We start from the raw sequence: 25,289 nt of genomic DNA, 5'->3' as shown, positions 1-25,289 counted from the left end.
TATTACATGGCAGACACTACAGGTGTTTTATAGATGTTGGTCATTTAAAACCCCTAATAGGTCTGTGTGGTAGTGATTGGGATGGAAGGAGACTGAAGAATAGGAAGAACAGTAGCTGAAATCCTGAGTGAGATCTCTCTGTGAACAGATTTCAGTGACCTACTTTGAGCTCCTAAGTCCACATCCGGATCTAACATCTCACCACTTCAGTGGTGAAGAAGGAAGATCTGGGGATTCCTATTGTAATTTTTCAGTAGCAATTTGTATAACTTTATAGCGAGTAAGCAGTGGAGCCAGAATTTATACCAATATTCATTATATCAGGTCTCCTAACCATAAAAGCCACATCTCTTTCCTCTTATATGGGGAGGAAGTATTATGTAAGATGAGAGGTTAAAACGTGGGCTGACAAGCCACATTGCCTGGTTTCTGATCCTTACTCTACCACTATGGCTACTTGTGAGATCTTGAATGAACTACTCAATCTCAGTATGCCTGTCTCCTCAAAGGTAAATGTAGAGAGGGATACTCCGTGTTTAGCAGCTATCTCACAGGTCTTTAATACATGTAATGAGCTTGGTATACAATAAGCCTTCAATAAGTTGAGCTTTTGTCACTAATTGTTATTGTGATCAAACTGAGAGGCTATTCCTCTGTCCAGTTCTGAAACAGGGCTGAGCTGGAGATCATGGCTGGCTACCAAGGCAAAGGGCACAGGCTTCTTGGTCAGTGGTTAAAAAGGGAACATTGATGCTGAAAACAAGCCTTGCCCATTTCAGTATTTTGCCTTGCAGTGGTCCTAGAGAACTACACTCTCTAAGTCCTGAGGTTTCTCAACAATAAATAGTAAGCATTGGTAGAGCTTATTCTTAAAATTATTATTATATGAAGAGAGATCTAAAGGTCTAAAGGTAGGCTAACAAGTTCCATGTAAGTGATGCCAGACATTTCGGTTCTGAAGTGAAGTTCATTTTAGTAGACACTCATGTAGTTCAATTGATTATGGAGTGGATTGAGTTCTATTTCTTAAGGAGACAGAAGACAAGCTGCTGGATGATTTTTATCCCACTATCCCCTGAAATACAATATATTTTTCAGCCTCTTTCTCAATGAAAAGGAAAGTGCCTCCTCTTTTCCTTTATTTTCTCTTATTTTATTTTGTCTGGAGGTGACAGGGGGTTATAAATTACAGACCTCAACTCAGTGCTGTGGCTCACCCTGAAATCCCAGCACTTTGGGAGGCCGAGGCTGAAGGATGGTTTGAGGCCAGGAGTTCACAATCAGGTGGGCAACGTAGACCCTGTCTCTACAGAATTAAAAAAAATTAGCTAGGTGTGGTGGTGTGCACCTGTGGCCCCAGCTACTTGGGAGGGTGAGTCAGCAGGATTGCTTGAGCCCAGGAGTTTGAAGTTGCAATGAGCTGTGATTGCACCACTGCACGCCAGCCTGGGTGACAGAGCAAGACTCTGTCTCTTTAAAAAAGAAAAAAAAAAAATAGGCTGGGCATGGTGGCTCACACCTGTAACCTCAGCACTTTGAGAGGATGAGGTGGGCAGATCACTTGAGCTCAGGAGTTTGAGACCAGCCTGGACAATGTGGCAAAACCCTGTCTCTACAAAAAATACAAAAATTAGCCAGGTGTGGTGGTGTGTGCCTGTTGTCCCATCTACTCTGGAGGCTGAGGTGGGAGGATCACTTGAGTCCAGCAGGTCAAGGCTGCAGTAGGCTATAATTGTGCCACTGCACTCCAGCCTGGGGGACAGAGTGAGACTCTGTCTCAAAGAAAATAGTAGTAATAAAAGAAATAAATTATAGACCTCAGTATTCTGTATAATTTGTGAAGCTTTACTATTTTTCAGTTTTAACTGACTGAAGAGTCCTTGCTTTAAATGGAGATCCAAGGAAAATATAGCATATGGAATCTTTGTTAAACAGTTACCCACATGTAACAGTTTAAAAATTCTTTAGAGAATAATATTAATTACAGTTATAAAAGCACAGTGGAATATAATGACTAATATGTGGAATTAATCCACTATCTATGAGCCATTACTATAACTTACTATGTTAGGTACTAAGGATACAATCATGAGTAAGATTTAATCTCTGCCCTTGAAGAGTTCATAGCGTAGTGGGAGAAAAAAGAAGTTGCAAAAAAGAACAACAAAATTGTAATAGTAAAATGTACCAAGTGCTAGCATAGGCAACAACTCTTTCTGGCAAAACTTGTTAAAGCATTACAAAAGAGAACCTTACTAGTTAAGAGTTCTGTAAAATGATCACAAATGATTGACTACTATATATCCAGTGGTGTGGGGATGTGGGGGTTCTATTTCTTAAGAAGACAGAAGACAAGCTGCTGAATGACATTTCGGTTCTGATGAACTGAAGTTCATTTTAGTAGACACCCATGTAGTTCAATTGATTACGCAGTGGATTGAGTTCACTCTCATATATATGAGAGGCGTATATATATATATATATATCCATATATACATGGTCATTTTTGGAAGCTAGAAAAATGTCAAATTAGTGGGAAGTATGGCAGTGAATTCCCAATTATGCCTATGCAGATAAACTACCCTATGGCACTTGGGCATGGCTCTCTCCATCCCATCTTAAAATCCGCGGACACCTCAGTTCTCCCTCTTGCCATCCACCCATTCCTGAATCAGGCTACCAGTACAGGGGAGGGTCTTGCTCTGCCTTCATAAGTTTGCTAATATAGGGCATATAGAAATCCTATTTTCCATTTGATTATACACACTAGTGATAACTTCCATTACCACAAAATATTAGCATGCTGGATAGCAGCTGTTAACACATTTTCAGCAACCGGTAAACTGAGGTAGCAGTTGCTATTAGGTGTGGAAGGAAACAGAGGCCACACATACATGATGGAAAGGAGGTTACATTCAGGAAGAGAGGAATTGGTCAGATGTAGTCAAAGGGTCTTCCTGCCCTATGCTGCAGAGGTATCATTTAGGTATCATAGAATGATAGGCTCCGGAGAGCCTCAGACTGCAAAAACTTTAAAAATTGTACATGAGTATGTGTGCTGATGTACATATGTGTGTATGCATGTGTATACGTGTGCTTATGTGTGTATACATATGTATGCATGAGTGTATTTGTGCATCTCTATGTGTGTATGAATGTGTGTATGTGTGCATATGTGTGTGTGTGTGATACCAGGCAGGTTGGAAAGTAAGTGGAAGACTTCTCATACTCCTCATGGGCTCTGCCTCTCCCCACCCCCACATCCCCACACCACCAACAGACAAAAACAGAAATCATGTTTTGCGACCTCAGATTGCTTTCGAAAGTTTGTAGCTCTTCGAGGACATTCCAGTGGGACCCTCATTGGTTCCCTGCAGGATGGTGGATTTTCTGTCAGCCGCCCCCCAACCCCCACCAGGTTCCTGAGTCCGTCCCTCGCCTGCAGCTGCCGCTCTGCAGAGGCGGGCCGGCCCGGGCAGGCTCGGCCCGTGGCGCACGCGGCCCGCGGGCTGGAGTCAGCCTGTGGTGCGGGCGAGAGGGCGGGGGCGGGGAGAAGCCATGCCTCCAGCTGCAGAGGTTGCACACAGCTGGCATGATCGCGGTCACCTGCGCGGCGCCGGTGCCCTTGCGCTCGCGTTGCCCGGCCCGCGGCCGCGGACTTTGCGGCGGGAACGCGGCGCGGTGAAGCACCGGCGCGGAGGGCGCCCGGCGTAGGCGGCGGCGGGTGTGGGCCGAGCCGGTATTTATAGCTCCGTGACAGCAGCAGCGGCAGCGACGCCGCCGGCCCGTCTCGCCGCGCTTCCCAGCGAGGCCGCCGGCGCGCCGAGGGCTGTGCTCGACCGCGAATCCCGTGTGCAGTCGCCCCGCGCCCCGCGCGACCCTTCGGGTGAGTACGTGGGCCCGGGCGTTGGGCGAGCCTCCCCAGCCGTTCGGTCCAGCCGCAGCGGAGCCCTCCCGGCCCTGCCGCCCGTGTCCCGGCTGCCACCTCGTCACTGCCCGCGAGTGCGGAAGCAGCCGCGGAACCCCGGCCCGGCCCCCGAATTCTCCGGCGCCTCTGCTCCTGCCTTCCTGGGGATGGCAGCCAAAGAGGCAGGGTGAAGTGTCAAGGAGGGAGGGGGGACGCGCCAGCCCTCTGGCTAAGGGCAGAGGAGACTCCCGGGCGAAAGGCTCTTGGTGGGAGTCCTCAAACTCCCGGCTCCAGGGTGCAGAGATACGGCGGGAGAGCAGACCTTGAACTTTCCTTGCTTCAGCGATTCCTAGCCTAGGAACTGAGTAAAAGCCCTATTTTTCTTAATTAAATTAACAGGTTGCAGTTCGTAGGTGTTGTTCTTGGGAACAAAACAAAGACTTGGGTGTTTGGGTGTTTGCTAACTTCATCGTGACTAAATAAAACTATTTTTTTCATTCCTATTTTTGAAAATGCCACAGGCCCACAAGTGTGTTCTACCCTCTGTGGAACAATGAAGTGTGTGTATGTGTGTGTGGGTGTGCGTGTGAGAGAGAGAGAGAGAGACACGGGAGTAAACATCACATGCTTATCAGGAACCAAAAAGGAAAAAAAAATGAGTAAAAGTGTGTTGAATATAAGGGTATGTATTGCCCCCAATTATAAATGATGTATTGTCTGAAATCCAAGGAAGGACTTCTAGGAAGCTACAGGGTTTTGTTTTGGCTTCAGAAACAAGGTCTTCCAATTTATTGAATATAAAAGTAGTTGAATCCCTGTAAACCCCATTTTTTTTGGTAAAGTATTGACATTTGACCATGGATATACTTTCTTTTATCCCCCAAGTCTTTATAGTTTAAAAGTAATTATGGATTTTGACATTTTGTCTCAGGCATTTATCCCTCCTATTCCACCCTCCATCTGATCAGTGTGATGAGAAACTGGCTCTTGTCAGTTTTATCTATGTTTCTTTAAGCTGTCATTAAAAAATTAACTTTTCACATGAATTCTATTTAATTCATTAAATGTGTTTTTCTTTGGCATTGTGTTTGGAATATGATCATGGCAATTTCTTTTCTTTAATTTCTGACTTTCTTTCTTTCATGGAGTCGGGCTCTGTCGCTCAGGCTGGAGTGCAGTGCCATGATTTCCAGCTCACTGCAACCTCCGCCTCCCGGGTTCAAGGGATTCTCCTGCCTCAGCCTCCTGAGTAGCTGGGATTACAGGCACGCGCCACCATGCCTGGCTAATTTTTGTATTTTTAGTAGAGATGGGGTTTCACCATGTTGGTCAGGATGGTCTCGAACTCTTGACTTCGTGATCCACCCGCCTTGGCCTCCGGAAATGCGGACATTACAGGTGTGAGCCACTGCTCTGGGCTGGCAATTCCTTATTGCAAACAAATCACTGAAAAGGAGGTCTAAAGATTTTTAAAGGATATAGTAGTGATTATATTTTAACTTTATAATGTGCTCGGGCTCGTAAATATTTTGCCATTTCAATAGAGAGTTTTCTCTGTTCAGAGGACCCCTAGACCTACTTTGCTTTTGGAGTTGCTGTTTTAAAAACTTGCATTGATTAAGCAATTTGTTTACCCAAGGACTGCAGGATAGGAGCAAGGGAAGAAAAATCACTTAAAGGTTGAGACAATGTGAAGAGAAAATCTAGGAAGTGATTTATAGATGTAAACCTCTAAATTAGCTAAGGTACCACAAATATTATCCTGGAATCTATCAGAACCACTTATGGTGGTTTTATTGATTGACTTAAAAGGTTGCTTTTTATTTAAAAGCCCCTGTGGTCTTTTGTATTAGACTAAAAGTAAGAAGTTCTAACTTCATTTCTGTTATTATTGCTATTTGTGTTTTTTTTTTAACCTGTATTAGGCACTTGCATTATGTAAAATGCTATGTATAATCTTTTCCTGCCTTTTTATCTAACAATTTAAGATAATGTACTCAGACCTGTCATTACCTCAGGACTGTTCTGTGTGTATGTGTACATATGTGTGTGTGTGAGACCAGGTAGGTTGGAAAGTAAGTATAAGACTTTTCATACCCCTTGTGGGCTCTGCCTCTCCCCACCCCCACATCCCCATACCACTAATAGACAAAAACAGAAATGATGTTTTGCCACCTGAGATTGCTTTTGAAAGTTTGTAGCTCTTTGAGGACATTCCATATATTTGGTTTTTCACCTTTCTTCCATTTATCCTTTTGCAGATTTGGATATGTATTATCCAGACTCTACTCTCTCTGGAATGGAGTCTTCCAGTTTTGTTTTTTGTTTTTTTTTCCCTCACCCAGGCTGGTCTGTTATGTGTTATCCATACATCTGTTTATTCATTTATTCATCCATCAGCAAATATCTATTGAGGGCCTACTAGATTCAAGTCATCACTTAGTACTTACTCTTACTTCCTTCCCATTGGAATTTTATTCTGTGTTTTATACTTCACACAATGGTAACTAAGAGTAATAACTTTGGGGTTATATAGAGGTAGTCGTGCCTGTTTCTGTCAGCTGGTAGCTTTATGACCCTGGACAGATCATAACCTCTCTGAATTTCTGTTTCTTCACTGGTAAATCCAAATGGCAGGTATCAGGAATAATTGAGAGAATACATGGATAGTGCTTTCCAAGAGCCCAACCCCTAAAAGCACTAAAAAGTGTTAATTACAAGTTTGCTGTCTATATCTACTGCATCCCTCTTCATCTCAGGAAATGCATTTTCCATCTCAGGAAATGCATTTTGTATCTCAGGAAATGGCAGTTCCATTCTGGATTTTGCCTAGGTCACATCTACATCCAATGTGTTAGTAAATCTTATTAGTTATTTTTGAATGTGTCCAGAACCAGAGTTGTTTAAACTGCCTTAATTTCTCTCTGCTTGGTCCAAGTTGCTGCATCTTTGGCAACGGCTTCCTCAGTAGCTTCCCTGCTTCTGTTCCTTGCCCTCCTTTCTTACAAAATATTTTCAACCAGGAAACAGACAGGCCTTTCTGTCATATAAGTCAGATTGTGTCCCTCCTCTACTTCCTATCCCACTCAGGGTGAAAGCCCACATACGAGGGCTTCAAGGCCTGCTCATGATCAGATGCTACCTCCTGTACCTAATCTCTTTCATACTCCCCTGCACCTGCTCCCCATCCAGTCATACTGCCCTCCTTAACGATCCTTAATTTGCTCTAAATGTGCACCCAACAATGGCCTTTCCCAGTTTTGTTCCCTCTATCTGGATCACACTTTCCCTAGATAGCTGCTGGCTTCTCTCCCTTCTTTCATGCCTGTCTTCTAATGTCACCTTATAATGAGGTCTTCAACTTCCCTCACACCTGACACTCCCTGTTAACTTTTCCTTGCTTTAATTTTCTCTATGAACTTTCTTAAATACTGTGTTTATTTTTTATCTGTTTAATATCTGTTTCCCTCAAAGAAACTATCAGATGCATGGCAACAGGACTTTGTCTGGTAGTTACCCTAGCACATAGGCCAGTGCCTGGCAAAAAATAGGCAACTGGTAAATATTGAACAAATGAATGAATGAATGTTATTATGGAATTAACAAATCTGTACATCATCACTTTTATATGATGATCAGCACTCTTTTGCTCTGAAACTTTTGATAATTCTCTATTTTCAGTAAAATACAGACCAACACTTTTGGATAATCTTTGCTGGACTGGCTCCAAATTATCCTTAACTCTCACAGGATAACTCCAAGCACCCAGTGTTCCAGCTACACAGAACTAGTGATACATCTCTACATCAGCCCCAGGCGGTTTCCTTTGTGCCTTTGCACAAAATAGAAGTACTATGATTTTTTTTTTTTAATATCAGATGGCTTTATTTTTCTAACTAACGTAAAGGGTAAGATTTTAGAATTTATGTCCCTGTGTGTGGAAGGCATTGCATGGAGTGTTGAAGCCAGGTGGCTTGGATTTAAATTGTGGCTCTGATATAAATTAATTTTGTTATTCTTTACAAGGTACGGAACTCTAAGTCTCTGTTGCAATATTTGTAAAATGAGGAAAATAATATTTTCTTCATTGGGTTGCTATGAAATTTAAGAGATGCTTGTAAAGCTTATCAGCATAGTATCTGGTATATAGTATGTGCTTAATAAATGTTAGCCTTAGAAATATTAATTTAACACCTCGTGCTGAAATGAGAGGGAGTTGAGGGGGGGTGCATTAGTATTGTTACTGGCCACGTCATCAATGCAGTCCTTGGACTCCACTGCTTCTCTTCGCTTTGTTTGCCTTAGCGGAAGTTGAATGGCAGGTTGCTCCACCTTCTCATCTCACCTAAACAATGAGGGAGCTTCTCTTTGTGAGTGTAGCACTCAGCTCATCCAGTAGATGCCTACTGATCACCCAATATGAGCCCAGTATTGTGCTGTGCCCTGGCAGTAAACAGCCACTTCTCTGAGGAGCTTATGATCAAGTGAGGGAGACAAACACATACATAGATAATTTCACTATAGTGAGCCAGGAGCTAAGATAAAAGCTCATTCTCATCTGTGGTTATAGAAAAGAATTTTTAAAAATGGAAAGGTTTTGCAGACTATGTGCCCTGTGTAACATAGTCCATTTGAACAGCCTCAAGCCTGCATTTAAATTAACAGTAGATACACCAAATGATCACACTGATTGTAAAGATGTTTTATGTGCACTACAGAGGTGAAAACAGTTTTGGTTCTCTGGATAATATTGGGGTACCTAAGGAACTAGAAAGTAGGGCTGAGAGGACTAGGCAAACATTTGCAGCCTGTGTACGAAGTCATGAAGTGAGGATAAGCAGAGGTTTAATTCAAATTATTATGTAAGGGTTTGAAATTTGGGACCCTCTAGAAGATATCACTTCAACTTCAGAATTATGAGGCAAGAATAAATTCCAGCCAGCTTAAATGATCAATAATGGGGCCCTGTTTTGTTCTGCTAGTTGAAATTGTTAGTGGAAATAAAGAATGAGCTGTAAGCATGATGGGAAATATCTTACTGGAAGAAACACTTCGAGCTTTGTGGTATATTAGAAAGATTAAGGGCTAGGTGTAAGTCTGGATTCAAATCCTGATGTTTCCACTTGTTATGTAAATTAAACAGGCAGCAACTGCTCTGAGCCTTTGTTTTCTTCCCTGTAATGTGGCAGTGATAGTAGCATTCATGGCATTACTGTGGTAATTAAATAAGATCATGTACTAGTGCAGGATTATTGCTCAATGCTATAGTTCTCTTCCCTAAATAATATAAATGCTGGAGAGAAACAGCTGTCTCAGAAATTTTTTGAATGTTCTAATTTAACTTGAGCATGTGGACATTACATAGCCCACGAAGCAAGTTTCCGAAGTTAAAAACAACAAGAAAATAAGTATGTGCTAGCCTCCAAAATGCGTGTATTTAAAAAAAGAGTCAAGATTATATGTATTGGAATTGATCTGGCCGTCTGCAGGAAATGGTGATCAGGCCCTGGAGTCAGCCTCAGAGGCTCAGATCACAGCCCTTCTGAGAGGTGACTTTGGGCCAGTTACAAAGTCCATGTGAGCCTCAGTTTCCTCTCTGTAAAATGAAGTGATAGGAATGATAATAATGGTATTTCAGTAGTATTTCTAAATCCTACTGCCTTAATTCTGTGTGTTCATGGTGGGAGGGGAGGTGGTGATAGCAACCATATCAGAATTCTTCACTGGCGAAAGAAGCAACAGCATCCTGTAATAACAGCTTCTTAAATAATACTCCTTTCTAGTTCTGATGGGCATATGGGAACTATTTCTTTTTCATGACTCACTGGTGACCAGTGATGAATTTTTTTTGTAGTGGTGGTCTTTGGACACTTCCAAAACTGTTGTGTGAAATCGAGTTCAAAACCAACCTATTCTGGCATTCTTACACATTGAATATCATGAAAACACATAAAAGTTCATTTTTTTGTTCTTCACTACTTGCTCTGCTCTCTTTGGTGTGAGAGTCACACATGTAAGTTTCTGCTGCTATAGCAGGTAATGAGCCTCATACTGAAAAATATGAAAACAAAAACAAGACTCTTGAGGTAGTCACCATTCCTAGGTGGTCCAAGCTATAGCCCCTGGGGACAGATTTCTGAGTGTTCACAAAGATAACAAGGGACTTAAAATTGCTTAGAAGGCTTATGAATCCAAGGCACAGTCACTGTTTGCTTGGCTGAATTCTATTGCCAATGTTTATATTGCCAATGTTTATATTGCTTTTGTAAAATAGTCATGACAAGTCCTCATTAACTAAGATTGTGGGTTGAATTGGCATTCGTCAGCCCAGAATATTGGATTGGGACTCAGGAGCCTTGGAGGCTATCTCAGATCTTCCATTGACTTACTTCAGGCTTGTGGCATGGTCTTTGTGATTTCAGTCATGTATAAAGTGAGAATATTTATTAATGGATACTCCCCCCACCAAGTGTTCAGGGTTTATAAAGGATTCTTTCTCAACACACACACACACACACACGTGCACGCACACACACAATTTTTTTTTTATGCATTAGAAGTAGATATATTACAGAGTTATTATAATTGTGTCTGGAGAAGAACATGTCTCCAGAAGACATTTAAGGGATGGCATCCCTGGGACTGGGACCTGGGCCTGCTCTCTAGGCAAGGAAGGTGCAAGGAGTTGATCTGGCTGTCTGCAGAGAATGGTGATCAGCACCTGGAGTCAGCCTCAGAGGCTCAGATCAGAGCTCTCCTGCTAGGTGACTTTGGGCAAGTTACAAAATCTGTGTCAGCCCCAATTTCCACCCTGTAAAATGAAGTGACAGGAATGATAATAACAGTATTTCAGGGGGTTGTTATGACAAAAATGATACAATGATACACGCAGACATCCAGCACAGAGCCTGGCGTGCAAACTGCTGTAGGCTTTGTAAAGGACCCTCTTCCCCCTCTTCCCCCTCTTCCCTTTCTGAATTCTAACTAAACTGGGAGAGAAGAAAAATGAATTGGCAGATGGCAGTCAAATTTTTGTCTGTATTATTTTTGATATCTAAGATTTAATCAGTGTTATTGCTGAAAAACAGACATAGTTTAGTCTGAGAGCCAAATGGGCTCACAAAGTCCAAACCCCAGAATTAGATAGACATAATCATCCACTTACAAGCCCTGGTGGACCCAGACAGATCTCTTCATGTGGAAGTTACAGCTTGTGTTTTTTATGGGCAGGCTGGTTCCCAAAGAGGGAAGAAGGAGGAGCTAAGCAAGACTTTGGAGGTGGGCCTGAACATTTTCTTTTTAAGACAGCTATGTACTTCCAGTGCACATATTCAGGTTAGGACCTACTACTGTGGGCATATTACATATTTTGCAGTGCTCTGTGCCTTTGGATGTGCCGTAGCCACTGCCTAGAGTGGCTTGCCTTCTATCTTACCCTTCTTCACTAGTAAAAAAATTCTACTAATCCTCCAACCTTAAACTTGGGGATATCCTTTGTGAAATCTTCCTCTTTATTCTCATTCACCCAATGCAAAGTTGCCCAGTCCTTTCTGTGGGCTACTACTCTACTGTAGACTTAGCTATTTCATAGAACTTACTCTCTATTGAAATTATTTGATAATTAGGCTGTGAACATTTTAATAAAAGTTTATTCACCTGTATACATTTGTCAATGTTTAGAAGAAGATCTGAAAGTAATTACACCAAATTCATAAGCAATCATAACTCTGAGGAGAGGGATTTGGGCAGAGGAGAGAATATTGTTTAACTTTTGTTAATATATGCTCATTTTACCTCTATATTGTTTTGATTTTGTAATAATCAAAAAGAGGAGGCCGAGTATGGTGGCTCACACCTGTAATTCCAGCACTTTGGCAACTTTAGGTGGGCAGATCATTTGAGCCCAGAAGCTCAAGACCAACATGGAGAAACCCTGTCTCTACAGAAAATACAAAAGTTAACCAGGCGTGGTGGCACATGCCTGTGGCCACAGCTACTGGGGAGGCTGAGGTGGGAGGATCACTTGAGCCCAGGAGGTGGAGGCTGCAATGAGCCATGGTTGTGCCACCTCTGCATTTCCGCCTGGGAGGGCCTCTACATGTCATCTTGGTCACCATCCCAATTTTGGACAGTGTTCTGCCCTCTCACATCCCATTGTCTCCCCATACTCTTTCATTGTTTTTCTTTCCTAAGTCCCCAGATGATCAGAGGTATGATTAGATGTTAGGGAAGGGACAGTATTCGCTTTCCTCATTCTCAGACTTGTCTTGGAGCCATGAGTAGGAACAGGTATCATCTTTTCCAAATACATTTTTATGGAACTGTTATAAACCTGAACTGATAAAAAGAAGAAAGCCACTACTTGTTTTCCTCCTCTAACCCTATCTATCTTTTCTTATACAGGTAAACTACGAACTGGGAGTTCTGAAGAATGGGTAAAGACTTTCGTTACTATTTCCAGCATCCCTGGTCTCGCATGATTGTGGCTTACTTGGTGATCTTCTTTAACTTCTTAATATTTGCGGAGGACCCAGTTTCTCATAGCCAAACAGAAGCCAATGTTATTGTTGTTGGAAACTGTTTTTCATTTGTTACAAATAAATACCCTAGAGGAGTTGGCTGGAGGATTTTGAAGGTGCTTCTATGGCTGCTTGCCATTCTCACAGGACTAATAGCTGGCAAATTTCTGTTCCATCAGCGTTTGTTTGGTAAGTACCATGACCCATGAAATGTAATATCACTAATTATTTAATTTCTATTCTCCAAGATACAACTTTGCTATTTCTAAGTGCCAATGTAGGAGGCATTTTAGTTTGTCCTCCTGCCTTAAGTTGTTATGCATGGTTGTAATTGGGTTCTTCAACTACTCTCTGTTAATGGTTTACTTTTCCTACTGTCTAAGGAAAATTAGCACGAGGTAAAATTAGTACCAAACTTCATTAAAAAAAAATAGCATTAGGCCAGGTGTGGTGGCTCACGCCAGTAATCCCACCAATTTGGGAGGCCAAGGTGGGCAGATCACTTGAGGTCAGAAGTTTGAGATCAGCCTGGCAAACATGGTGAAACCTCATCTCTACTAAAAATACAAAAAATAGCCAGGCGTGGTGGCACATGTTTGTAATCCCAGCTACTTGAGAGGCTGAGGTGGGAGAATCGCTTGAACCTGGGAGGCGGAGGTTGCAGTGAGCCAAGATTGCACCGCTGCACTACAGCCTGGGTGACACAGCACGACTCCATCTCAAAAAAAAAAAAAAAAAAAAAAAAGAGCATTAGAGATAAAATGAATATATACCTAGTCATTTTTTAAAAACTTTTTTTTATTTAAAAAAATTTTTTTATTATACTTTAAGTTCTAGGGTACAGGTGCACAATGTGCAGGTTTGTTACATAGGTATACATGTGCCATGTTGGTTTGCTGCACCCGTTAACTCAACATTTACATTAGGTATTTCTCCTAATGCTATCCCTCCCCCCTCCCCCAACCCCATGACAGGGCCTGGGGTATGATGTTCCCCACCCTGTGTCCAAGTGTTGTCATTGTTCAGCTCCCACCTATGAGCAAGAACATGTGGTGTTTGGTTTTCTTTCCTTGTGATAGTTTGCTCAGAATGATGGTTTCCAGCTGCATCCATGTCCCTGCAAAGGACATGAACTCATCTTTTCTTATGGCTACGTAGTATTCCATGGTGATATATACGTAATCTTATTTAGAGAAGATATGAACATGAAAATAGCTTTTCCCCCCATAAATAGTACCAAAGTGTTGTAGAGAGTTTATAAATCATAAAAAAATGCCTCCATATCACAGCACATTTTCATTAAATATATTTTACACATATTGTTCATTCAGGGAGTTGGAACTATAAACTTTTACTCTCTCTCTCTTTTTTTTTTGAACATTGGCTTTAGGATGTTTATTTTGAGCCTATCCAACCAAAGAATAGTAGTAAGGGATCTCTTGATAATGACAGAAGAAGAGACTAAATTAGTTTAAGTTAAAAAGGTAACTTACTATAAGGATGTTAGGATATTTCAGAGACTGAGGGTAGAATGAAGTGACAGGGACATTGGGACATTGGGATAAATGAAACCAAGGGCTTGACATCTGTTATGATGCTGTTTGTCTCACTTTCTCTATAATATCTGCTTTATTCTCCTTTTACACTGAAAATGAATTTTTATTACCTAGAGAGACTGGGTTGACTTTCCTGGTCTCAAGTTTAAACTCTCAGGGAAGAGTGTGAAGTTGTCTCAGGGTTTGGTTCCCACCTCTGAACTAACCGATTTTTGCCTAGAGGTAGGTGGTATTTATTCAATAGATGTTCATCGCTTATTACATGCCAGACAAAATTCTAGACAGTGAATCAAGCAGGCAAGGTCTTTGCCTTCATAAAAACTTACTTCCTACAGGAGAGAGAAAGACTAAACAAATAAATGTATACTCTGTATGCAATGGGGGAAAAGAAAGTAGTTTTGAGTGCTGTAGCTGGGTCAATTAGGAAGAGAATGTAATAATAGAGCTTTGGACTTAGCAGTGATAAGATAAATAGGTGACTTACTGAAGGTATTTTTGGTCTAGAGGTTGGGTTAGAAACCATGGCAATGTTTTAAGGAATAAATAAATAAATAACTATCCATACACACACACATACACGTAGTATTATGTATGTATTTTTCTCTGTTCCTCAAATTATTGCCATCTGTTTCTATTATATAAATACATAAAATGTACATATTTTATATCGTCTTGTGCATATATGTATAAAATGTACACATATGTGTAGATGCACATAGTTTCTAGACATTTGGTGAGAAACTAGAAGAAAGAAATGGAGAAGTGCTAAAAATGGAAGAAGGGCCAAGGGAAAATTTTGTTGTTGGTGGTGGGGCAGATAGTTTTATTTGGGGGATAAGATTAATCGACCTGTTGATATTTGTGGGAGAAGGAGCTAGATTAAAGTGGAGATAAAAAGATATAGATGAAAGATAGCATCTCTGAAGGTTTCTGTGGTCTGGGACTTAAGACACAGGTAGAAATGGTGGCTTAGAGAGGACAAGAGGAGAGACCCTGGTTTCTCAAATATAGGCATGGGTGAGATAAAGATTGGTACTATATTAGGTATTTTTGAGGTATAGAAACAGGAAGGTGAATATTCTTCTCTCTGTTGAACCTGATAACCTGATATCTGTTTAACCTGATAACCTCTGTTTTACTGTGAAAAAGAAGATCCGATGATAAAGATGGAGGGGCTTGATGATGCAAGGGGTTTAAGGAAGTGGTCAAGGTTTGGAACAGTGGCCCTAGGGAGTTGGGAAGTGAACTGACTCAGAACAAATGAAAGGGTTGCTGATTATCATGAAGATTGTTAGCCACTATAAATTTGAATGATACCAATCTGGATTGTTGAGCAGTGTTCTTTTTGAGAGCTCAGTCATCCAGAAGAGAATTTCAGCATGATTCATCTGGGTGGGGACTGCTCAGGCTTGCTGTATTGGAAACAAAGGATGGAAAATAAATGGAGAGTTCTAGTAAAAGCATTATTCATTTGATTGACAGGGGGTTGTGGTTGGACATGGAAAACAGGTGAGGGAGATGATGGTCTGGTATTGGGGGAACCTGCCCCCAATATTTCAACGTAGGTTCTATTTTCCATAAGTGTTGGCCGGCTGAGAAATAAAGAGAGACAGTATAAAGAGAGGAATTTTACAGCTGGGCCGCCAGGGGTGACATCACATATCAGTAGGACTGTGATGCCTGCCTGAGTCTCAGACCAGCAAGTTTTTATTAAGGGTTTCAAAAGGGGCGGGGGTGTAAGAACAGAGAGTAGGTACAAAGATCACATGCTTCAAAGAGCAAAAAGCAGAAGCACTGATAAGGGTCTAACAAAGATCACATGGCAAAGGGCAAAAGCAGAACCACTGATAAGGGTCCAACAAAGATCACAGGGCAAAGGGCAAAAGCAGAACCACTGATAAGGGTCTATGTTCAGCAGTGCACGTATTGTCTTGATAAACATCTTAAACAACAGAAAACAGCATTTGAGAGTAGAGAACCGGTCTGACCACAAATTTACCAGGGTTGAGTTTTCTCAACCCTAGTAAGCCTGAGGGTTCTTCAGGAGACCAGGGCTTATCTCAGTCCTTATCTCAACTGCACAAGACAGACATTCCCAGAGCTGCCGTTTATAGACCTCCTCCCAGAAATGCATTCTTTTCCCAGGGTATTAATATTAATATTCCTTGCTAGGAAAAGCATTTAACGATATGTTTCCTACTTGCATGTCCGTTTATAGGCTCTCTGCAAGAAGAAAATATGGCTCTTTTTGCCCGACCCCGCAGGCAGTCAGACCTTATGGTTGTCTTCCCTTGTTCCATAAAAATCACTATTATTCTGTTCTTTTTCAAGGTGCACTAATTTCATATTGTTCAAACACACGTTTCACAATCAATTTGTACAGTTAACGCAATGATCACAGTGGTCCTGAGGTGACATACATCCTCAGCTTACGAAGATAACAGGATTAAGAGATTAAAGACGGGCATAAGAATTATAAAAGTATTATTTGAGAACTGATAAATGTCCATATTAAGATGAAATCTTTACAATTTATGTTCCTCTGCCACAGCTTTAGCCCGTCCCTCTGTTCGGAGTCCCTGACTTCCTGTAACAGTCTGGGAGGAGTGGGCAGGGGCCTAAAGATTTGGATGAAACTCAACAGCTGAGATGGGAGTAAGAAAGGGGAAAGGATTTGTGGGTGTGGTCACATGACATGTTGTAACAGAAGTAAACCATTCTTTAGTAGTGATTCCCAAGTAGGGTGTGGTCTTTAGAGAGTGAGTCCTAAAGTGGAGTGGAGAGATGGCTCATTGACACAGAGAATATTTAGGAACTCAGTTGGATCATCCACCAAACATTAAACAAGCATCATGTCCTACCTAGTAATTATATGGATAGAAGAGGATAAGGGTGGATAGCGAATGGGAGTGGGTCATTTTCCAAAAATGGATGGAGAGTGCTGGGGAGACAAAACAGTAGATACCTGTTACAAGCAATGGCTGGATGTATTTGGATCCCATTCAAGAAATTTTCTCAGCATAGGAAGCTAAGGCAAATTTAGACCAAAATATCCAGTTTGGAGAAAAGTCATCTGTCTATATTGAAGATTGATTGAGAATCACACCATTAAGCTAATGGTATTAATTATAAACAGGACATTTGGTTTTGTAATTGCAACATTTTGTTAAATTATTCTGTTGCAAACTTTTATCTCTTATACTAAAATCACATTTCAGTTATGGCTTAGATTTTAATTCTCCTGGTGGTATAAGTAATCAGCCCTGAAAAAGCACTTTCGATTTCAAGTGATTTATTGAGTACAAATTATTTTAAAATAATGCAAGTGAATTCTCTCTCTCTCTTTTTTTTTTTTTACTTACAGTAGAAAAGATTATATGATGTAGTCAGCTTTATTTCTTCTATTTGGCAGTTTCTCCTTTTTTTCTTACTAAAAACCTATGAAATTATATGGAATATTAGAGAAGGAATCATAACCTTCTGTAAATCTTGGTGAGGACTCTTGATTTAATTTCCTGATGAACTCCGAACTTGTCACCTCTCATTCTCTGATCCAATTTCCTAATAAACTTTGAACTTGTCTTCTTCGTCTGTCTCTGCTCATGGCAGTTGATTCTTCATTACTTCATGAACTATTAATCATTTCCTCCTAATAGTTATCTGCTATATCCATAAATTCATTATGGATTTTGCTAGTGGAATTATTTTTTTCATATTGCTAAATGGCTTCTACCACTGTTCTGTGGTGAGCAGGTCTGTGCAAACCTATCCCCAAAGACTGAGGAGCTGAGAGGCTGAAGAAAGAGGCTGACACATCCGTTTTCACAGGAAACAACATTTAATAGGGCCTTACTAACAGAAGCCATGTCTCGGTACCTGTGAGATGATGGATCCTTGCCCTGTTATCCTCCAGACGCAGGGTTTATACACCATGGGGAATTTGCCTAAGGGAAGGATTCATGGTAAGTAAAAATCTTAGAGGCCTTCTCAGAACTAGGGTTGATCAGAAGTCAACATGATGGATTAGCATTTAAGATGGAGTTACTTTGACCTGCAGAACCACCAACAGAATAAAAGCTAAACTCCTTTGATTGATATCCGAAGCTATTTATGATCTACTCCTTCCTCACTCCAAACCTGATCTTTCACATTCCACATACTGCAGGGAAATATTTGCTGGTTCTCAAACTTGCCATGTTATCTCATGTCCCAGTGTTTTTTTGCGTATGTGCTCTCCCATGCCCATTATGCTCCTCTCTGCTTTGTCACCTTGGCTAGTTTTCCATTTTCCTTCAAATCTCAGTTCAAGCATTATCTCCTCTGTGACACTTTCTCTGACTCCCTCCCGTAAGACTTCAGTTGTCTTCTCTTCAGCTCCTGCTTGTGACTACTTGTACCAAAGAGTCACAGCCATGCAATGATATGGAAAATAATTAAAAATTTAATGCAAACATTAATGTTCTTATTGGCTTGGTATATGATAAATGTTTCTGCCCTGGTTCCCAAATAATTAGCATTTATTCATTATTCATTTTTAAAAGGACATATTTAACAATTTGTACATGCAAACTTCTGATAGGTGATGATGATGGTGATGATGATGATGATGATGTTGTGTGTATGTTGGGAGGAGTGGGATTGCTAATGACGAGCACAGAAATTTTTGTTACAGAAATATTGGAATGCCTTACAAAAATGATCACAATCATTTCTTGAGATCAACTAAACAGGTTCTTTTTTTATATAATTCTCTAATAAGATACCAAATACAAATATATAGAATGCCACTATCCCTTTCATTTAATCAACTTGTAAGTCTTCCTTCATTTATTTTGTTATGGGAAGTCTCTTCTTAGTAGATTCCAGAAGGACAATACAGTATTGCCAATTTAAGGGATGTGTGAGAAAGAGTGAATGATTCTGTGAGCACATGATTTAATATACTTCATTGGTTATAAATTTAATTTTTCTGTGAGACATAAATGTTATGATTTTGTGACTCTTTAGGTAGTAACATAATTCAGGAGCAATTCTGAAATCAGAATTGATATGTTTAGAATTTTTTTTAGTTTAAAATGGAATCTTTGGGTATTAGGATTTATAAAAGTTAAATTCCATTGGAATGTCAGTTTATACTCTTCCAGTACCTCTCTCTCTCATTTGCTTGGATGATTCTAGTTTTTTTAAAAAATGTGTTTTAATAATGCATCCTAGCTTTTGGGGGGATTATACTTTAGACATATCCATGAATAGAGACATCCAAAATTCTTATGCTGACAATTAGGACTTATATTCAAGGAGAATTTAATTTCTTGAGCTTATTCAAGAAATAATTTTTATTCCAAAAATGAATTGAAATTATTTGCAACATACATGCATAATACAGTAGAAGTAGAAAATCAGGACCACGGAAAAGGCAGAATCAAATTTGTTTTGATTTCATGGGTTTCAAAACCTTGCTTGGTTTTGAGCTTCCTCAGAGCTGAGCACAAGGGGAAACTACATCACTGTCGTTATCAGCAGTGATGAAAATTGTAAGTTCAACAGAGGTCTTTTTCTTTGCACCAAATTGTAGAACTTCCTTGCTATAAATTTTGGTAAAGCATTTCTTTTTTCTTGTGCTTGGTACAAGAGATGCTGAATGGTGAAGTGGCAAATGCAGAAATGGATTTCATATTCTTGTGTCTTAAAGCAAACTTTCATCAAAGTGTAGAGTATAACATTTAACCAGCTGGGCGCGGTGGCTCACGTCTGTAATCCCAGCACTTTGGGAGGCCGAGATGGGCTGATCACGAGGTCAAGAGATCAAGACCATCCTGGCCAACATGGTGAAACCCTGTCTGTACTAAGAATACAAAAACTGGCTGGGCACGGTGGCTCATGCCTGTAATCCCAGCACTTTGGGAGGCCGAGTCGGGCGGATCACGAGGTCAGGAGATTGAGACCATCCTGGCTAACACAGTGAAACTCCGTCTCTACTAAAAGTACAAAAAATTAGCCAGGCGTGTTGGTGGGCGCCTGTAGTCCCAGCTAGTGGGGAGGCTGAGGCAGGAGATTGGCGTGAACCCGGGAGGCGGAGCTTGCAGTGAGCCGAGATCACGCCACTGCACTCCAACCTGGGCGACAGTGCAAGACTCCATCTCAAAAAAAACAAAATACAAAAATTAGCTGGGTGTGGTGGCACACGCTTGTAGTCCCAGCTACTTGGGAGGCTGAGGCAGCAAAATCGCTTGAACCCAGGAGGCAGAGGTTGCAGTGAGCTGAGATTGTACCACTGCACTCCAGCCTGGCACGGAGCGAGACTCTGTCTCAAAAACAAACAAAAACAATTAATCACGAAAGCAAGCCTGTGATGCTTTATTTCATGAAAACATTTCTATGAAGGGCAAAGTGATAAGGGTTCAAGTTACTTTGACTGAATAGCTTTATCTGAGGATGGATTTTAGAACATCAAGACTGTAATAATGTATTTCTCAGACAAACTCCTTTCCTATTATTTACCTTCTCTCTTTTACTTTTGTTTTCCAACATGTGCAGAGATCCTCTATTAGTTGCCATTTTCTTTTTAACACTGCCCTTTTAACACATTGTCAGATGACCTCCACCATAAGGAGCTGTCAGTCTCTCAACAAGAGTGATGTTCTTTGTATTCATTGAAGGTATTACTTAGCTGAAACTGGAGTGGTTGGAAGGCAGGCCACCTCAGAACGAGTTGGTAGGTGTTGCATCTGAAAATGATTCTAAACCTGTTAATACTGCATACTTCCTTTTCCAAACATGTGTTTGCTTATATAGTTATTTGTATAATGTTTCATTAATATCTGATTTCCCAGCTATACCCGAAACTCTATGAGTGAGAGATTATGTTGATCTTGCTTACCTTTTAATTTTCAGTGCCTAAAACAATGCCTGGCACAGTAGCATTCCATACATTTGATTGAATAAATAAATTTGTTTCTTCATCCTTTACATGTTGTCTTTGCCAGTGTTACCTTTTTTATTTTTTGAGACAGAGTCTCACTCTGTTGCCAGGCTGGAGTGCAGTGGTGCAATCTTGGCTCACTACAACCTCCGCTTCCCAGGTTCAAGCTCTTCTCCTGCCTCAGCCTCCCAAGTAGCTGGAATTACAGGCACCTGCCACCATACCCAGCTAATTTTTGTATTTATAGTAGAGACAAGGTATCACCACATTGGCCAGGATGGTCTCGATCTCCTGACCTCGTGATCCACCTTGCCTCGGTCTCCTAAAGTGCTGGGATTACAGGCGTGAGCCACGGTGGCTGGCCCAGTATTGCCTTTTTATTGTAAGATATAGAAAGGTATTTATTTGTTCATTTATAAAAAATAAGACATGATCTCTGATCTCAAGAAATTTAAAATCTGGTTAAAAAGACAAGATATATATGCATGAAAAATTAAACACTCTTGATGATACAAGAAAATGTGTATCGAGTATCAAATGAATAGTATGGACTGTGAGTGCTGTGAGAATTTAGGAGAGAGGATCATAGTGGGCCAGGACAGGGGAAGAAAGCTTTGTTGCCCATGTGGGACCTAAATTGAGTCTCAAGTGTGCGTGGGATTAAAATAGTCAGATATGGTGAAAGGTATTCCTTATAGATTTCAGGTCATGGGGTAGAAAGTGTGAGCAAAGATGGAGACAACTCAGCTTTTTTTTGGAGTTGGGGTAAAAGCTGAAGAATTCATGCTCATTTTGACTGAGAACAATTTATGTTAGGAAAGAGGCGTTGCAGTGAAAAGGTAGGTTGGGCCAAAATTCTTTGGTCTTTAAATGCCAGTCTTCTATCTTTAGACTTTATCTCTTCCATTACAGTCTTTAAGTCAACGAAAATATTTGAACAATGTGTGAGATGATGACAAGATTAATCTTGAAGCAGAATTTAAGGGGAATTGGAAAGGGAGAGATTTGGGGAGTAAAACAGAAGTAAGAAGGTATTTTGGGGGCTGCCTGCAATAATTCTGGCTTATGTTTGTTCAGACCAGTCTAAAATAAGGGGTGGAGCAAAGGCAAGCAGATTGGGGTATGTGAGGCAATGTGAAACCTCCACAACTGATAGGATATGAGTAGGCAAGAGTGAGAGTGAAATGAAAGGTAACTAGGAAGATTAGGCTGGGAGACTGGAGGAGTGATTATCCTACTGAAAAAAAAAAAGAGTCCATAGTGGAATCCGGTTAGAGAAGAAGATAATGAGTTAAGGAAGTGATGGCAGCAGGTCATGAGCACATAAGTGATGGCTCATTTACCTTGAACAGTTCACAGAACAGTAAAGGTGTGTGTTACTAAGCTTAGTCCAGGCACACTTTTAAAAAAATTTTATTTTTATTTATTTATTTATTTATTATTTTTTTTCTGAACCTCACTCTGTCACCAGGCTGGAGTGCGGTGGCGTGATCTCGGCTCACTGCAACCTCTGCCTCTCAGGTTCAAGCGATTCTCCTGCCTCAGCCTCCTGAGTAGCTGGTATTACAGGCGTCCACCACCACACCTGGCTAATTTTTGTATTTTTAGTAGAGACAGGGTTTCACCATGTTGGCCAGGTTGGTCTCGAACTCCTGACTTCAGGTGATCTGCCTGCCTTGGCCTCCCAAAGTGCTGGGATTACAGGCGTGAGCCACCGCTCCTGGCCCAGGCCCACCACTTCTTATCCAAAACCTTGAGGCCAGATGTATTTCAGAATTTAGAGCATTTGCCTTTATTTAAGGTCACCCTGCTAAATACCCCATCATCAGACATGTTAATATTTCTGTATATATGTATACATATTTACATGAAGTTGGATAAGTAAAGACCACAGACAGACTCAAGTAAGTTCAGGTTAGGTGTTGCTACTGAATGGATTCAGGTTTGGTCAGGTTTTGCGAATAAATTAGTTACAAAAATCAGAGTCTTTTGGATCTCAGAACTGTGGAAACTGGATTGTGGACCTGTACTTGACTATGATAAGCATTTCTTTTTTTCTTTTTTTTTTTTTGAGATGGAGTTTCACTCTTGTTGCCCAGGCTGGAGTGCAGTGGCGTGATCTTGGCTCACTGCAACCTCCGCCTGCCGGGTTCAAGGGATTCTCCTACCTCAGCCTCCCTGATAAGCATTTCATATACATCTTTGCTTACCCCAAGATAGCCAGCTGCATAAAAATCATGAATTTTAAAAAATGCTGTAGTTAAAAAAATAGAATAATTTGATAACTAAATATCTGCCATAGATGAATACATGCTAAAGATGTACTTTTCTTGTGTTTATATTATGCAAATCATTAAGGGGTTTGCTATTTTCTATGTACCTATGTCTGTTTTAGTTTGAAACAGGAAGTTTGGGGACAAAAGCATTCTCAATATATCCAGAGATTTGGGAAGACAAATTCTAGTTTGTATATTTCATTTTACTGTAACAAAAAGGATATCTCCCATACAATACCAAGTAACTCAACAATATTTTGTCATTTAATGAATTTAATAAAGTGAAATGCCTGTTTGTCTTCTATTTTCTTAGCTTTAAGCTTAGTTTGAATTTTTTTGATATGTTGAACTGCACATATGATTTTATCATTTCAAAATAGAAGAGGTTAAAAGATTCTGAAAAGCATGGTCAAGGTAGTCATGGTAATACAGGAATATCAAAACATGAAGAATTCGACATTTAGGAATAAAAAACTATTATTTTAATACAACGATATGGGTATGGTTTGACTTCCTTTGTGTTAATTTGAGATCTGAATAGCTGAATAGTATAAATAACCAACAAGTTATCATGGTCGTTGAGAGTATATTAAAACTGTATTTATGACTACTCAGGGCAAATGTCAACAACTGATTATTTTAATAATTGTATTATCAGAGTGCTAAGGACTTTTTTGGGGAAATTATTTGAACAGACGCTGTCTATATAGCCAAATGCCATGTAGAATATCTATAGTTTTAAGCTTTGCCCCCTCAAAATGTTATATTTGATACTCATGACAAATATTTAATGTTGCGTCACCATCTTCATTCTCAACCAGTCTGTATGGAGTTCTGGAATCATACTTCTTCTAGGTGCTTGAATTGTCAAGACCCAGTCCTTTTTCACAGAGTTAGTAATTTTAGAGCCCAAAGTGACCAACAGAATTTAAGTTAGAGAAAAATGTTATTTCAAAGTTTGGAGGGACCTTCTGGCATAAGGAATTTAAAAAAGCAGTTCCTCATGTCTATCACTATGAAACAGTCCCTCATACCTCATCACAATCCTCCTCCTCCCTCTCCAAACCACTCCTGTCAACTATAAATTAGTTTGCATTGTCTAGAATTTTATATAAATGAAAACATACAGTATATACTCTTTTTTGTCAGGCTTCTTTCATTCAGCATAATTTTGAAATTCATTCATGTTTTATGTATCAATACTTCATTCCTTTTTATTTCTGACTGGTATTGTGTGACTATGTCAAAATTTGTTTACCCATGGTATCTGTTGATAGACATTTCTATTTTTTTCAGTTTTTATATATCACAAATCTATGAACACTCATGAAAAAACATAAAAAAGCAGTTCCTTAAAAAGACATGAGATAGATTAGGAAAGGTAACCTGGAAAATTATTGATATTTGATGTTTTAAAAAATTCCCAGGAACACCCTTCTTCAGAGGGAGATTTGGTGTGTTGGAGCTACTGAACTTTGTAGCCCTTTTCAAAAAGCTGATCTTGTTACTTTATGTTCCTGTTATGTTCTCTCTCCTAGAGCAGGAAAGCAAGGTAAGGCTGGAAATCCCAAGTACATGGCCATTTCCTCCCACACCTGCTTATTAGGTGCCTTCATTAGTTTGCAGTGCAGTCAGTTGCACATCCATTAGCGCTAAAGGGCAATGAGCTGCATGCAGCTTTCAGTGTGATAGAATCGTCTGGCTGCTCTAGTTCCCCTAGGACAGAGGATACAAACACTGTAAAAGGATACCTCAAGGACTTAATAAACTAACTTAGGTTAGAGCATTATAATTAAGCAATTATGAACCAGGGTGCCTTTCTAGGTACTTTTTTTTTTTTTTATTGTACTTGATACAAATGAGTCATTCAGGGACCAAGGGACTCTTTTCTTACCAGGTCCAATCATTGCCTCCACGTCCTTTTCTCATTTCCTACCCATGGGAGGTAATGCTAGAAGTTTTTCACAAAGGGGGCTATCACATGGAATTACAGAAGGCAGACTCATATACATGGTGCAGAGGGAAACCACTTCACTATTAGTGAGATGTAACCAGCCAGGGTGGAATTTGACAGCTGGTTAAATAACATATGGTAAAATTGAAAATGAA

The 25,289-nt window shown here is 40.3% G+C and overlaps 1 protein-coding gene across 6 annotated transcripts in view; it reads left to right on the top strand.

Annotated features, from left to right (window-relative positions):
• Positions 1-3,524: 3,524 nt before the first annotated feature.
• TMEM117 (transmembrane protein 117) overlaps positions 3,525-25,289 on the top strand; it is a 548,703-nt gene continuing 526,938 nt past the window's right edge. For 2 of the 6 annotated variants that reach the window (XM_063785727.1, XM_009425571.5), the window contains exons 1-2: positions 3,766-3,886; positions 12,311-12,615. Coding sequence is in view for 4 of the 6 variants with exons in the window: in XM_509012.8 (XP_509012.2) it covers positions 12,339-12,615 (277 nt within the window). In the remaining 2 variants the exon portion in view is untranslated. Of the gene's footprint in view, positions 3,887-4,016; positions 4,273-12,310; positions 12,616-25,289 lie in introns of those variants that run through there. The other 4 variants (XM_054664331.2, XM_016923596.4, XM_509012.8 and 1 more) reach the window with 3 other exon arrangements.

Source organism: Pan troglodytes, chromosome 10 (genome assembly GCF_028858775.2).
Source record: "Pan troglodytes isolate AG18354 chromosome 10, NHGRI_mPanTro3-v2.0_pri, whole genome shotgun sequence".
In the NCBI taxonomy this organism is placed as follows: Eukaryota; Metazoa; Chordata; class Mammalia; order Primates; family Hominidae; genus Pan; species Pan troglodytes.
The sequence above is the reverse complement of the archived record's forward strand: the minus strand, read 5'-3'. Positions and strand labels throughout refer to the sequence as shown.